Below are 15,103 nucleotides of genomic sequence, written 5' to 3' on the forward strand. Positions count from 1 at the left end.
AAACTTCCCTCCCATCCAGGTTGCCGCATAACATTGAGTGGAGCTCACTGTACTATACAGTAGAACCTTGTTGGTTTCCCATTTTAAATACAGCAGTGTGTACATGTCAATCTCAAACTCCCTAACTGACACTTCTCCCTATTGTTCCCCCTGGCAACCATATGTTCTTCTCCAAATCTATGAGTCTGTTTCTGTTTTGTAAATAAGTTCATTTGTATCATTTCTATTTAGATTCTGCAGTAAAGGCTGTCATATGGTATTTCTCCTTCTCCGTTTGACTTACTTCAGTCAGTATGACAATCTCTAGGTCCATCCATGTTGCTGCAAATGGCATTATTTCATTCTTTTAATGGCTGAGTAATAATCCCCGTCCTATCTTTCTTGTCTTTTTCTGCCTCAGCGATTCTGAAGGTCTTTTCCTGTGTCTTGGTTTCTCACCCTTTCTGAACAGTCAAGACCTGAGCTCTGTGGCTCACTTTCCCCATCAGGTGTCAAGGGCTAGCAAGAAATAGTATCAAAGCCTTGACATCTAAAGATGAAATCTCCAACAAAGTTTCCTGGGACTTTTAGGAAGCCCATCGACTGGTGTTTCAGGTCACTATATTTCAAGTGATAGTGAAGTTTGGAGCATTTTTTTCTGATGAAAGTGGATATTTCATTAGAGCTTAGGTTATTTAATATCACCAACTTCTTGACTTGGTGGTAGCATTTTTGATTCCTTACACCTTGTTTCATTTAATTATTTTTGAAATATTACCTCTAAAGACAGCTACAATCCCTAGATTCAAATCTCGTTAAATCATGTAGGGATACAAGAGTTAAGGGGCTTCCCTGGTAGCTCAGCTAGTAAAGAATCTAACTGTAATGCAGGAGACCCCACTTCTATTCCTGGGTTGGGAAGATCCTCTAGAGAAGGGATAGACTACCCACTCCAGTATTCATGGGCTTCGCTGGTGGCTCAGATAGTCAAGAATCTGTCCCACAATGCAGAAGACCTGGGTTTGATCCCTGAGTTGGGAAGGTCCCCTGGAGGAGGGGATGGCAACCCACTCCAGTATTCTGGAGAATCCCTATGGACAGAGGAGCCTTGCAGGCTACAGTCCATGGGGTTTCAAAGAGTTGGACACAACTGAGTGACTAAGCACAGCAGTCAAGTGTGAGCTGTAATAAATCAACAGTGAAAGAAAAGGAAACACTTAGAATTTATTTCCATACCTACTCCAGGAGTTGGTGAAATAAAGCCTCCTCCCCTCATGGGGAGCAAAAGATAAATCACAGAGTTTGGTTTCCTCGTGGAAGAGAAGGTTCAAGCTGAACAAATGATTGCTCATTTAATAAATATTAATCCTTACTAACGAGATATTATTTGAAAGTAATAATAGTTACTGACCACTAGCGGAATACCATACAATCTGCTCTACAAAATTTTTTCAATTTTCAGAAGCATCATGTAACTATCTCCCGTTCACAGATAAGAAAACCATATCTCAGAGAGGTTAAAGTAACTTACCCAGAGACACACAGCTAGTAAAAGAGCTGTTAGAATGCCAAAGTAAGGATTTCAGTCTTGAAAATCCTGGTTCTGGCAATGACAGGAAGTCACTGGAACACTGTTGGAAGCTCCATTTTATAGTAAACGGACTGAAGTCCAGGGAAGTCCAGCTACACTAGCTAGATACTCTGGCGGAGCATCTAGTAAAAGGCAGAGTGTATTTCTATTCTCATTCTGACCTTTTCTCTAGCCTTCCACGCACTTTCTTTCTTGATGCTCATTTGCCCAAAGGTCTTGTTACATTGGTAAAACTGGCCATACACTTAGAGATAGATATTCTAAGAGACCTGGTATTATTTTAAAATGTCTTTACACATTAAAGATACTTTTGAAATTCAACCTTCATTCAAATAAGCGTTTAAAATGTACTTTGTACCTCAAATTTCTATGCTAGGCAATAAAAAAAAGAGAAATTTTATCAAAAATTCAAATTATTGAATTATTATTTTCATTAAGCTTAAAAGACTATATATTTTGACATATTTCTTATTGGATTCAAAGTATTCTCAACTTCTTACAGCAGTTAGGAGGCTAGTTGTATTCGAGGCAAGCCAATTTATATTAAAAGCAGGTGATTCTAGGTGCTTTTGATGTAGTATTCTATTGTATGCTTGTGACTCCATTGAGTGATTTATTTTAAGTACTCTCAAGTGTCTGAAAACTCCAAGGTGTTTTCTAATAAAGTAGAGGGTTTGCATAGAAGGTGGATGGACCAACACCATTTGGTCCATTGATGGACTAAGACCCTATCATTTTTCACTATTGCCCTGTTTTTTTTTTTTTTTTTTTTTTTAAGGAAGAATGGTGTCTATTAGATTAGGACAATTTTCCTTTAGGTTGTCGCAAGAGTAATTTGGAAGATCTCCTGGAGAAGGAAATGGCTACCCACTTCAGTATTCCTATCTGGAGAATTCCATGGACAGAGGAGCCTGGTGGGCTACTGTAGTCCATGCGGTCCCAAAGAGTAAGACACAACAGAGTGACTAACATTTCTTTTTCCTTTTTTTTTTAAATTCTACTACAACTTTTTAATGGAAAACACTGAATAAACATAAGCATAGAAAGGATAGTATTATGACTTCACAAGTCCCGTTATTCAGCACTTAAAAATACACCAAAATTTCCAATACTGTTTTATCTGTTTATTCCCTTATACCTTTTCTTTCTTTTCCATTTTTTTTATTGGAATGTTTCTAGAGAAAGCCAAGCTATCATATACTTTTATCCTAAATACTTCAGTATGCAACAGCTCATTTCTGATCTTCAGCCCAGAAATGTTTTAAAGAGAAAGTTATAGTTCAGTTTTTCCGAGTTAGCATTTTCTGTCTCTTGGGTTTCCAGATTATTGGGCTGCTTTGGGTCTTGAAAAGGGAAATGGGAAGAAAAAAGGGGACCGAAGTCACTGAATGTCCTCTAGCAAATGAAGCCTTGCTTTCAGGCAGCTGTAGCCAGAAACATTTTAAAATTCAGTGTGCATATAGGGTAGTGGGGAAGGGTTGGTTCAAGTCTTAGAAATGTTACTGTTTTTAAGAAGGCAGGCAGTCAATTTCCCATTTCAACTACCCATATATGCAAAAATCAAATCTTGCAGAGAGGCAACTAGCAACTATTGTTTCAAAAACGTTTTAAAAAGAATTCAGATTGCTCCTTTTATCTGCTGCATCTGTGTATAGAATGACAGGGATCAATATTCATCTCCTTTTCCTAGAAACTCAGGGCATGAAAGAACCTAGAAATGCATTCCTTAAAAGGGCTTCGTATAGTTGTTAAATAATTTATACATACACACACGTATATCCCAAGCGTGCATTTCTTTGCCCCCTTTTACTTGTGTAAAATCAGTAGCTACAAAGACTGAAATCCACTTCCTCAGACTGTGACATTTCAGCAGGTCTTTCACGGAGAAATCAAAACCTCTGCAGTCGCAGGAGCTGTCCCTCCAAGCCACCAGGCTCACACAGCTACTGCCCAGCGCCTCACCCAGCAGCGCTCAAGTAAAAGTTGCTCATATTATTCCGGGTCTAAATTTTCACAAGGGGAGGAGACACGATGTGCTCCAGAAGCCGATGATCTGAAACCGTGGACGAGATCTCCTCTCTCCTGCACCTTGCCTTACACCCTTCCCGCTTTATCTAGGATTTTTCAGGGATAGCAGCTATTCAGGTTACCCCTGGGATACTGACTAGGAGTTTCTCCTTGAAACGCTTTCTGATTTCGTCTTCTGCCATCCAGCTGGCGAGAAGTGCGACAGGATTCCCGGGTCCTCTCCACGGCCTCCCGTCACAGCTCCACAAGTGTGGCCTGGGGGCTCGGGACAGGGAAGGGTGGGTGAAAAGATAGCCCACCGACATACCTACTCTCGGCGGGCTGCGTGGTGCTGTCTTTGTCCGCTTGCCCTTCCGGGGGCGGGAGTAGGGGGGCTGCCGCGCATTTCCTCTAGTGGCCGGCAGGTGGCGCGGTTGGTTCACGATCAGCCGCCACCGGAGAGGGGAAAGGCGCTTCCACCCCCCGGCGGTCACCCTCCCACTGGGACCCAGGCTCGGGAGGAAAACCCGGCCTCACCCCACAGAGAGTCAGAGGAGGGGCAGTTGGGAGGAAGGAAGAGGGGAGAAGTCGTCAGGAGTCGGGGCGTCTTCCAACGTCCGGAGAGTTGCGTCGGGGGCCGGGCACCAGGCCGCCTGCTGCGTTGCGGTCTCTGGGCAGCGCTCGGTTTTCTGAGCCCGCGGCCGGGGCATCGGGGGACAAACCTGGGCCCAGTGCTGCCGGCTCCCCTAGAAGGGCCACAGGGACACTCGAGCACTCCAGCAGGGGCGGCTGCGCGGATTTCTGCGAGTCCTGTCGCCCACACCGTCTTCCTGGCGGCGGCGAGAAGTGTCCAGACCAGCGCAGGGGAAGCGACCCCGAGCGCCGAGCCGCAGCCGGGGCTCGGGCCAGCTCCTGAGCTCGCGTGGGCGGCCCATCTGCACTACAGTTGGTCCCTGCACTCCCTCATCAGCTCTTCGCTTCAACCCCTTGCGCCCCAGACTTGCTAGGCCCGGCTCCAGGGACTCCCCACCGGGAAGCACGCAGTCGGTTCCCGGCAGTAAAGGCCACCTCCGGGCGTCTTGCCGGGGTGGGGAGTCCTGTCCGGAGCCGGGGAGGGGGTAGGGGGGAACCTCTACGGCTGAGTGCGGAGATGCTTCCCCAGGGGATTTCTCCGTTGCTACGAAGTCTTTCATTCAGCCCCCGGAGACAGGGACAGAGCCTTGCTTCTGGCAGAGCGCCGCACTCGACGTTGGGGACTGATTAGGTCCAGGTTTCCAGGCAACTAGGAGCCTGGGATAAAGGAATAACCCAGTACCAAAACTCTCGCCAAAGAGCATTTCTTATGGAGATGCTCCCCAAAGGCACGAAACGGGGCAAGGTAGCAGAGTGGCGGGGGTGGCCGCGCACGGGAGTGACTGTGCAGTCCTAGTCCGGGCGCGCGGGACGCGAACACTTCAACCCTCAGAAAAAGCAACAGTGAAGACGCAGGTCAACTTGATACTTTTTTTTAATGGCAATAAAAGAGCGTTTTCCTCCATCTCAAACCGCCCGAGGAGGGACACCGGGTGCTCAACCTTTCTTCGGACCTCCCCCCCCCACAACCAATTCAGAGTCTCTCAAAGCTCCTTCCGCCGCTCAGGGGCTGGAACCCTGAGAGGCGACCGGGGACCCCGCTTCTTCCGTCCAGCGGGGGAGGAACGCGGCAAAACTCTCCCCCTCATTCCGGGAGACCAAACGCCCCGCCGAGCCCGGAGGGGGCGGGGCTCCGGGACAGGCGCTGCTCATCAGGGGCGGGGCCAGGTAGCGCCGTCTGCGCTACCATTGGCCGAGAACCCTGGACTGGCGGGTGCACGTCACGGGTCGGGCCCACCCCCTTGGCAATGTCTTCAGCCTGCTGCACTCCTAAGTTAAGCATTTATTCCACTGGGATAGAAGCGGCTGGAGCAGCGTTGGCATCGACGAACCATGGCTGGGATTTTTTATTTTGTCCTCTTTTCGTTTCTCTTTGGGATTTGCGACGCTGTCACCGGTTCCAGAGTGTATCCCGCGAATGAAGGTAAGAGCGGGGCGACCTTTCTGCGGTTTGGGACAGAGAAGCGACGATCGGCGGTTGACTGGTCCCCGGGAGTGCGAGGCCGGAGGGTGCGGGGGGATCCCGGAGCGAGCAGTGCGCCCTGACTCTGGAGAAGGGAGCTGGAACGAGGGGGAACCGCGAAGGGACCGCGGGAAGCGGCCGGGCAGCCTGCTGCGCGGCGGTGACCTATACGTGTGAAGGGGTTGCCCAAGTTTGTAGCGAACGGACGAAGTTTATCGGCATCCACAGGCGAGGGCAGCCCGTGGATGCGCCCCGAGGGGACGCACAGGAGACAACGCCAAGATAAATAAATAAATAAATAAATAAATAAATAAATAAAATTTGTGGACCTATTCCTACTACCACTTCCCAACTGCGCTCAGGTCGAGGGGGAAAGAGCTCCTTGAGGGTATCGTGGTGCTCTCGGGTTCTTGCGAAAGCCTTACGAGCTCTGGTTTCTGCAAAGTTTCCCAAGCCCTGCGCTTCCCTGGACCCGGCTTCCGAGCCTCCGCCGCACAGCGGTCGTGGCGCCGCTCGGCGGGCGTCGGTGACCTGATTTCTAGCACCCGGCGTTAAACACCTTTCTCCCCAGTGGGGCCCCGCGCCTGGGGGGTGCGATTGTCGGCTGAGGGGGCCCCAAGCTACTTAAGTCATCCCCAGACCTGGGGAACCCGCTGGCAAGTTGAATGTACTCGAGTTTTAGCTTTTGGCCCCAAGAACTGTACCCCGGGTTAGTTTGGAGGGAACGTGCGGGACCGACTGGTTCCGTGCGGGTGCTCAGTTTTCTGCGCGTCGGTTTGGACGTGCTGGGAGGACTGTGTGTGCCTGTATCGTGGAGGTGGGGGTTGATCATTTAGTTTCCAATGATCTCAGAGAAAGGCGAGTTGCGTGCGCGTGTGTGTTTGCGCGCGGGCGCATGTGCGTGGATGTGGGTGCGCGGGTGCCCGCGTGGACGCGGACAATTGTGTGCCTGAGCTCGAGTGCCCCGATTGGGCGCGCGTGTGTTCTGGTGATGCTCGCCCTCGAGCCTGTGCGCATCCGTCTCGTCTACTCCTCCACCTCCCCACCCTCCCCCATCCACCCATCCGTCCATCCGTCAGTCTGTCTGTCTCTCCAGGATCCGTCCATCGGTTCCCGTACGATCTATCGTTTTCCCTATTCCGAAGGAGGGAGCCAAAAACCAACTTAGCTTCATCTGGGCAGCCGGTACCCAGAGCTCGCCAGACGGAGGCTCCCAGAGATTTACACACCTGCCGGCAGACACGGCTCGGCTTGGGAGGAAAGGGGCGCTCTTACCCTCCTGGTCTCCTCCCTCCCTCAGAAGGGCCGTCTTGGTTGCTCCTGCCCCCTCGGTCCCCAAAGGCGTTCCTCTGAGCCGAATCCTGGATCCCGCGTTCTCCTGGCTACTTCGCACTCTTGTTAGGACGTCCCTCAAGACCTTTCTGCACCAAACGTAGAGATTTCCTACCTCCCCCCCCAACCCCCGCCTTGCTTTTTCTTTTGGAAGGAAAACTTGGGAAACCTAGACAAAAAAGGCGCTGATGAAGCTGTAGGCTGCTGTCGAAAGGGGGGGTCACCCCCTCTCCGACCCCTCCTCCCCCTTAAAAATTAATTCATTTTGTTGCTTTTTATTCCCATCACGTTTTCTTTTCTCCCTTTTACCCTCCCTTTCTACTCCCTCCCTTTTTTTGTAAATTGGGTCTTATTGTTCCCTTTGTGTCCCTAATCCACCTTACATAAATCCAAATGGATGTAGCGGGCTTTTCTCTAGGGACCGAGAGGAGAGAAAGGAGGGGGGCGCAACTCCGGGCTGGAGCAAACCAGGGAAAGCTCTACATTTTAAAATAATTAAGAGACCCTAGGAATTCAGACTTCTCGAGAAAATCAGGAGAAAGAGGCTCGGTTTAACTACTTTGACGTCGGGGTGAAATGAATAGGGAGGTGGGCAGAATTCAGGAGCCGGGGGGCAAGACAGAGTTGGGGTGAGCTGGAGCAAGAATGAAGGGTTCGCATTCCCACCCCTCCCCCAGACCAAAGAGCTATCTTCGCTGATCAAATTAATAACCCAGTGGTTTCTTTGAGATAGGCCTTTCGACCCCAGGCCTGCAGCTCTCGGTGGGAAAGAGAATGTGGAGAGTTCAGGAATTCATGGCGTCCTTTTCAATGCCCTCCGTGCCTAGGACTGTTCCAGCTTGGGCGGGGTGTGTAGTCGACCTCCGGGTCGTCCTAAGCTTGGATGCATGCTCATAGGTGTACCATAAGCACAGTAAATCTTTTCGGCAGCTCTCCTCCACATCTCAAATTTAAACCAGTGATTTCCTCCTGGAGGAAATCCTTCCTTCCAAAGGAGTAGTCTCCAATTGTCCTCAAAAAGACCTGGGAAAGCGAATACTTAAAGTGTATTTGCATCCTAAGTCCACACGTCTGCCATCCCTCCCTTCTGAAACTTTGATATTTGAAAAAACAGCGGATACCACATCCAGAGCCTATTTATTTGGTGGTGGAGGGGGAAAAAAATATGGTAAGAGAGAGAGCCTTTTCATGACCCTTTGAGTACTCTCTGATAGAATTCACTTGTGGCTCTGTCACCATGATGATGAGTTATGCGGTCATCTGAAACTTGCAAAAACAAATAACTCTAGTAGATACCAGACAGAGATGAATGCAGATTTTGCTCTGGAGTGTAGCTGCCTTACATAGATATATTTATTTTTTGAATTGTACTTGAGATTCTCTATTCATCCTTTTTAGAAAATGAATCAACTGAGTCCCAGGATGGAATTTTAAATGCTAAGCAAGTTAAATAAATAAGAACCTGCAGATTTAAAGAGGGGAGAAGATCAAGTGAGTAATGATTATTTACATAAGTGAGACCGAGTTTAGGTTTTGATCAGAGCTGGATATGCACACCCTCAGCACATATGGAAACGCTCAGGCAAATGGTTTTTTGTAGTATTGGCTTTTTGCAATTGGAAATTAATCTATTTTTCTTTGGTTTTCTTTCTTTCTTTCTTTTTTTTTTTTTTTTGCAGTTACCTTATTGGATTCCAGATCTGTTCAGGGAGAACTTGGGTGGATAGCCAGCCCTCTGGAAGGAGGGGTAAGTTTTTCGAATTGCTCTCTGATCCACAGGGTAAAAAGGAGTGATTAGCCACTTTCTGAGAGTCCTAATGGCTTGATTCTTGTTGATTGTGGCCAGGGGGTCAGATTTCCACCATGGCCTATGAAGTGAATTACGCTTTGTTGGAGAAATCCTATACTCCCTTTGGATAGCTCTGTCATGGCAGAACTGGAATCCAAAAGGGCAGAAATGGGTTTCAAAACTAGGAGACTGGTGGAGGCATCGCCTTAGATGCCCATTTAAAACTAAAACACCAACAAGAAACATGATCTGGGGACCAAATTAGAATTGATGCCTATTCCTGTGATAGCTGTGAAATCCTGACAGGGTTAATTTTAAAGCAATTGTTATGTTCCAGATGAGGAAAATGAATAAATAAAGATACCAGAGAGAAAACATTTCCAATTGTACCAGAAGCAGGTTTAGTTCTGTGTGTGAGCAGTGGGGGGCTCTGTAACTTGCTATGAGGACCTTAAATCAGCTGCTGTTCACTTGCACACTGAGAGAAAGCCTTATGAACCTGCATAGGTGTAGCACCAGGGGCAATGTCTATGCAGAGAGAAAAAAAAAAAAGCCCCATGTTTGTGCATTTTTGGTATTAAATGTGACAGTTAAAGTATTTAGAATCTTGGATCTTTGGGGTTCAGGGAGACTGGATTCTTAAAGTATGAGAGGGTGCATCACTGTTCATTTCTTCTTGAATTTGTCATCACTGCCTATATCAGAAGATTCTGAGAATAGAATTAGGTCGATGGTCACATTCTCCTACCCTATCCCCTTGTCCCCAACACCTTAATAAGAGGTCAGAATGAATCAGCTTTGGAAAGAAATCAGTACAACGTGTAACTCTGGCTTCTGCCAAATTGAAATAACTCTCAAATGTTTTAAGAATTAAGCATATCATCCTACCTTTACATGCTTGATAGTCTATGACTCAGTCATCTGATTAAAAGCAGTGGGAGGGGTGAAAGATTAGGAGTTCTTATCAGGCAAAAATTGTAATGCCAGCTCACAGTGTGGCGCTTCACACCTGACCGCTGAATAAACAATAAAGGATTGAAAAAAAAAACAAAGATTCATAGAAACTTTTGGAAGATAGGTGTCACAAATAAGGCAAGAAAGCGGACATGAAAAAGGAGAATTTTAGACTGGTTTTTTCCAAAGCCAGTCTTGTCATCCATTTGAAATAAAAGGGAGATTGCCCTGCCTTCCTGTTTTTCAGCCTGAACTTGACTGCAGTTGGTTTGGTCTCTGCTGAAAAATTCTAGTCTGCCCTCAAAACCATTTTTATTTTTTTTTTTAATGGGAGGGAGAGTGATTGGCAGGTCTCTGGCAGTGTAGACAGGCTGTATTCACCGCTGATTGCAGGCAATTGCCCTCATCCTTTGAATGCGAAGAAAGGTACAGCTTTATCTTGTGAGAGTCAGACTCTTGTTAATCCTATACCCTGGAAAGGTCACTGATTCAAGGAGGCTTTCCCATGCTACACCAGGGGTTTTGCTCTGTAGGTTGAAAGTGTTAGAACTGCTGGCAAAACTGAGAATGAAGGTATCAGTGCTTGCATTAAAAAATATAATGAGCTTTATTTTTCTTACTGATTGTTCCCAAGTTTAAAGAGAGGACATATCTAGCATGATTTTGGACCTGACCTGTTACACTCAATGTACATGCGATCTATTTAAAAGCAAGGAGTAGCACATTTTTTAAGGGTAGTTCATGGTCTGTCTTGTTTTTGGAAAGCTTTTATTGTAATTTAACATGCCATAGACATCTCCTTCCCCACACCCCAACTCCTGAGAACTGTTGAAAGACCATCTGATCACTTTTTCTAGACACAAAACTTCTTTTGGTTGTCTTGATGTCCCTTAAAAAAAAAATACTGTGCATAGCTGATTATACACAACCCAGAACTTTTTATGGGCAGAATGTGGACTTCTGAATATAGAATGTTCTCTTTCCCTTTCCTGAAATGCCATGTATGTGTAAAGTTTTAAGTATTATTATGAAAGGTAAGAAATGAACTTGTCTGTAAGAAAATTAGTCCTTCTAAAATATATAGTAGCCTTTGAAAAATTATGTGCCAAATTATAAAGTTTAATTAATTTCTAGCTTTTGTAATAAAGAAGACATTTGCAGACTTAGAATGAAGGGATAAATTGGATATCTACCAAGTAGGAGATGGATTGGCTTTTAAAAGTTCTTTCTTTAGTGTAAAAGCATATTTGAGGGTTTTTTTTATTATTCTGAAATCTCTACTTATCCTAAGAACAGTTCACACCTTGGTTGGAAATTTGAAATTATAATTTTGACCAATAATGACATACATTTGTTTGTTGTTATTGTTATCTTTAAAAAGAAACCTTATTTGACAATACCACCAGGTCAAAAATGAGTTATGGTTTCATTTTTCCATTAGAACAGCTAAGCAGAACATGAAAATAATGGAAAGTGATGACTCCTGATGGCAACATTGTAGCAAAAACCTAATTTCTTGGCAGTATTCATTTAAAGGAGAATATTGAGTTTCTGACACTGATTGTAAAATGCAAAACTAAGGGGAGATTTGTCATTGTTCTGGTGAATTGATCAATGTGTTTAGACAATTAAGTTTGGCTGGAAAATCTGAATTAGATCTGAATTATCTGTATGAACTGTGGAGATGTCCCTACGTGCTTTCATTTACATTGATAAATATGTTTTTCCATATTTCCTTTGTTCTGAGATGAGAAGCATGCTGAGTAGGTTTTTTTGAAGGTGGGGATCTATTTTTGGATTTACATGAATTTCCCCAAATAAGTAAATTACTGGTGATTTATTGCTTAGTGGATAAAAATAAATTTTAATCACCACAGGGCACTTATCTCTTTCAGTTCCAACTTTCATAATGGTGGCAGATGAAAGGGATGCAGAATTTTATGTATTATGGCCCTTCACATAGTAACATTTCCATCCATTAATAGTTTTCCAATGCACAGATGGGAAACCTGTTAAAAGATACATTATGATTCTATGTACTTCATTGGATTGAATGGAGCTTTAAGTGGAGCTATTATAGAATATGATTTTTTTAAACTATCTTTTTTTCTTCTAATTATATTCATGTGTTAGATATTTAAGCTGATTTATACCAGCTCTATATAAAGCCATTACTGTAGATGTTAATGAAGAATTGGAGGCTGCCTACTAGTCTGGTAGGAGCCCCCAAATTATCTTGCTGCTTTTAGGATTGTTTTAAAAGCACAGCAAAAATGAAACTAGAATGCTAGTCACAGTGAATTTTAACTCAGATTATCCCACTGTGAGAATCTTTATGTTACAAAGTAGATTGAAAGAAACCCCTACCATACTTTAAGTTTCTTGGGCTTTCCATCATAAATACCACTTAGTATGTTTTTTTCTCAATATCCACAGACTATTTAGAAGCAATGCATTTGTACATTCATGTTTACTTAATGCGGCTTTCTTTTAAAAATAAGAACAGTATACAAACTTTTGGACTGAATACATGCTCTTGAAAAGTGTCCTACCATTTTAAATGACAGTGTATTTGAGAAATCCAACCATAAAGTTTACCCTCTTATCTTTCCAGGATTACCGAAACTAGAATAGTGAGATTTTCTTTACCCCTTTAAAGAGTAATGACAATGCCAAAAAGAAAAGAAAACACAAAATTGACTGCCATTTTTTTTAGGTATTAGAGAGCAAAGTTCCGACAGGAGCACCACTAATTAACTGATAATTGTCTTCCTTTGGCAAACTCTGCTCTTCCTGCTCTTAATTTGCAGGTCTCTGCTCAGTTGTTGGAACAATACACATCCCTGGTTTTTCATTTATGAGTAAATTTGAACTGTTGCCACTTGAAATTGCAGCTGTTGTAATAGGTGAATTTGAGGTTGTTAGACCACCACCAGGAACTGCCTGAGAACTCAGAAGCAATCAATCTAGTAATACCTCTGGAATTTTAGGCAAAAGAGTGAAACAGTGACAAGAAAATAGCTCCCCAGTACAGTACCATCTTGATGAGGAATTGGTGCTCGGTAGTTTTCTTTCTTATTGAAACAAAAATCATCACTGTCCTATGAGGGGAGAACAGAACTGTTAAATCACTGTATGATGAAATGTTTGCAACTGATGCATTTCCTTTGGCTCTTTGCAGTGGGAGGAAGTGAGTATTATGGATGAAAAAAATACACCAATCCGAACCTACCAAGTCTGCAACGTGATGGAGCCCAGCCAGAATAACTGGCTGCGAACTGATTGGATCACCCGAGAAGGGGCTCAGAGGGTGTACATCGAGATCAAGTTCACCTTGAGGGACTGCAACAGTCTTCCGGGTGTCATGGGCACTTGCAAGGAGACGTTTAACCTGTACTACTATGAATCAGACAACGACAAAGAGCGTTTTATCCGAGAGAGCCAGTTTGCCAAAATTGACACCATCGCAGCCGACGAGAGCTTCACCCAAGTAGACATTGGCGACCGAATCATGAAGCTAAACACGGAGATCCGGGATGTGGGGCCGTTGAGCAAAAAGGGGTTCTATCTGGCTTTTCAGGATGTGGGGGCCTGCATCGCCTTGGTATCGGTCCGCGTGTTCTACAAGAAGTGTCCGCTCACCGTTCGCAATCTGGCCCAGTTTCCGGACACCGTCACGGGCGCTGATACTTCTTCCCTGGTGGAAGTTCGAGGCTCCTGTGTCAACAACTCAGAAGAGAAGGATGTGCCAAAAATGTACTGCGGGGCAGATGGTGAATGGCTGGTACCCATTGGCAACTGCCTATGCAATGCCGGGCATGAAGAGCGGAATGGAGAATGCCAAGGTAAGGAGAGCCATATTGTACTTTTCATTAGGGCTTAGTGCACGTAATTAAATCAGAGATGAGACTAAATGGAGTAAAGCCAGTAATTAGCAGCCCCTGTGGGATGTGGTGGGACAGAGGGGTCTAATGAGTAAGTGCTACAGCTCCAGGTGGCAAAGCTAAGACGATTCTAATACTGACAAAATAAATAATGCTGCTGTAATCAGCAGAAGGCCAAACACATTTGCTAACAGGCACTCAGATGTGAACCGGCTTGATGTGCCCTCTGAAATGTAAATGAACAAGCTGAAGAAAGGGCCCTGATTGATCCTTGCTTTAAGAGGACCCACACATTTTCGAACCCTGGTTCTCCTGTTGGTAAACATCTCTCCTCCTGTGGATATGTCCCTGAATGATTTCAGTGTCAGATTAGGGTTTGTTGTTCCAGTTTCCTCCTGCTGATTAAAATCGAACTGTGTGAGGAAAGTCCAGTTTTTCCTGCCTTGTGGAGCAGTGTAGACATGGGTCAGCAAAGCAGAGTGACAGCGTTTCATGTGCCTTCTGTTCCACTGAGCTCCCATGATGGGGTCTCTGAGTGAACTGAATCTTGATGGAAGACCTCTTGATTTCCCTGAGGAGGTGACAAAGAGCTAGTAAGAGTCTTCTTATTGGATCTGTGGTCAGAGACAGTAGTAAATTGTGATCCATTTTGATTATTGAGTTTTTGAAGAAATCCAGATTTGTTTGGGTTTTTTTTGGTCACGTTAATGACTATTTATCATATTACCAAGGTGACTTCTTTTCCTCTCATTTAACCCTGTCTGCAGTTCCCTCTTCCCTTATTTCCCCTTTTGGGGAGAATTTGCAGACTTCTTATAGTAGCTTTGTTTTTGAGTAAAGGCTGGGAGTATTCCATATTTATATGGATTGCTCATATCACATGTGAATTAAGGCTTGCAAAAATCAGTTATCTCAAGACTTGTATTTTTGCTTGGTATTTATCTTCAGTGGTTATCAATAGTCTGCTGCTGCCAGTCTTGTTACAGTTACTACTCAAGTGTGTAACTTTGGGTCCCATCTCTGGAACAGATCAGATTAATCTCTTCTCAGGGTGATTGTTGAGCTGGAGACTACACTACCACATGGTTCATCTGATTTGGTGATTAAAGAGTCCGAAATAACTGACTGCCAAACAATTTGTCTGGCATTTCAACCATTTTAATGACAGGGTGGGATTGACTATAGAGCAATCCACTTGACCAGTTGGAAATCAACAGTTATAACCTAAAGAAAGTTGCATTTAGGGTAGTTTGGTGTCATAGAGAGAGGTTATATATTTCTCCTGTCAGAGATCATAAGTGTTCTTCTTGATGTGCTATTTCTAGAAGTAGCTAACAATGAATGTCTTTTTAATGCATTGAAAATATAAAACAGGATAAAGACTGGCAACCTTTTCTGTTGACTTTGAGTCAAAAGGTAAAGTTGAAAATTTAGACGTTTGAATTTCAAGGTTTTTTTTTTTTTAACAAATG

The 15,103-nt window shown here is 44.6% G+C and overlaps 1 protein-coding gene across 2 annotated transcripts in view; it reads left to right on the forward strand.

Annotated features, from left to right (window-relative positions):
- Positions 5,485–15,103, forward strand: part of EPHA4 (EPH receptor A4) — a 161,490-nt gene continuing 151,871 nt past the window's right edge. For both annotated transcript variants that reach the window (XM_005676603.3, XM_005676602.2), the window contains exons 1-3: positions 5,485–5,633; positions 8,684–8,751; positions 12,929–13,592. In XM_005676603.3, coding sequence (XP_005676660.1) covers positions 5,543–5,633; positions 8,684–8,751; positions 12,929–13,592 — 823 coding nt within the window. In that variant the 5' untranslated portion in view covers positions 5,485–5,542. The remainder of the gene's footprint in view (positions 5,634–8,683; positions 8,752–12,928; positions 13,593–15,103) is intronic.

Source organism: Capra hircus, chromosome 2, assembly GCF_001704415.2.
Source record: "Capra hircus breed San Clemente chromosome 2, ASM170441v1, whole genome shotgun sequence".
NCBI classification, from domain to species: Eukaryota; Metazoa; Chordata; class Mammalia; order Artiodactyla; family Bovidae; genus Capra; species Capra hircus.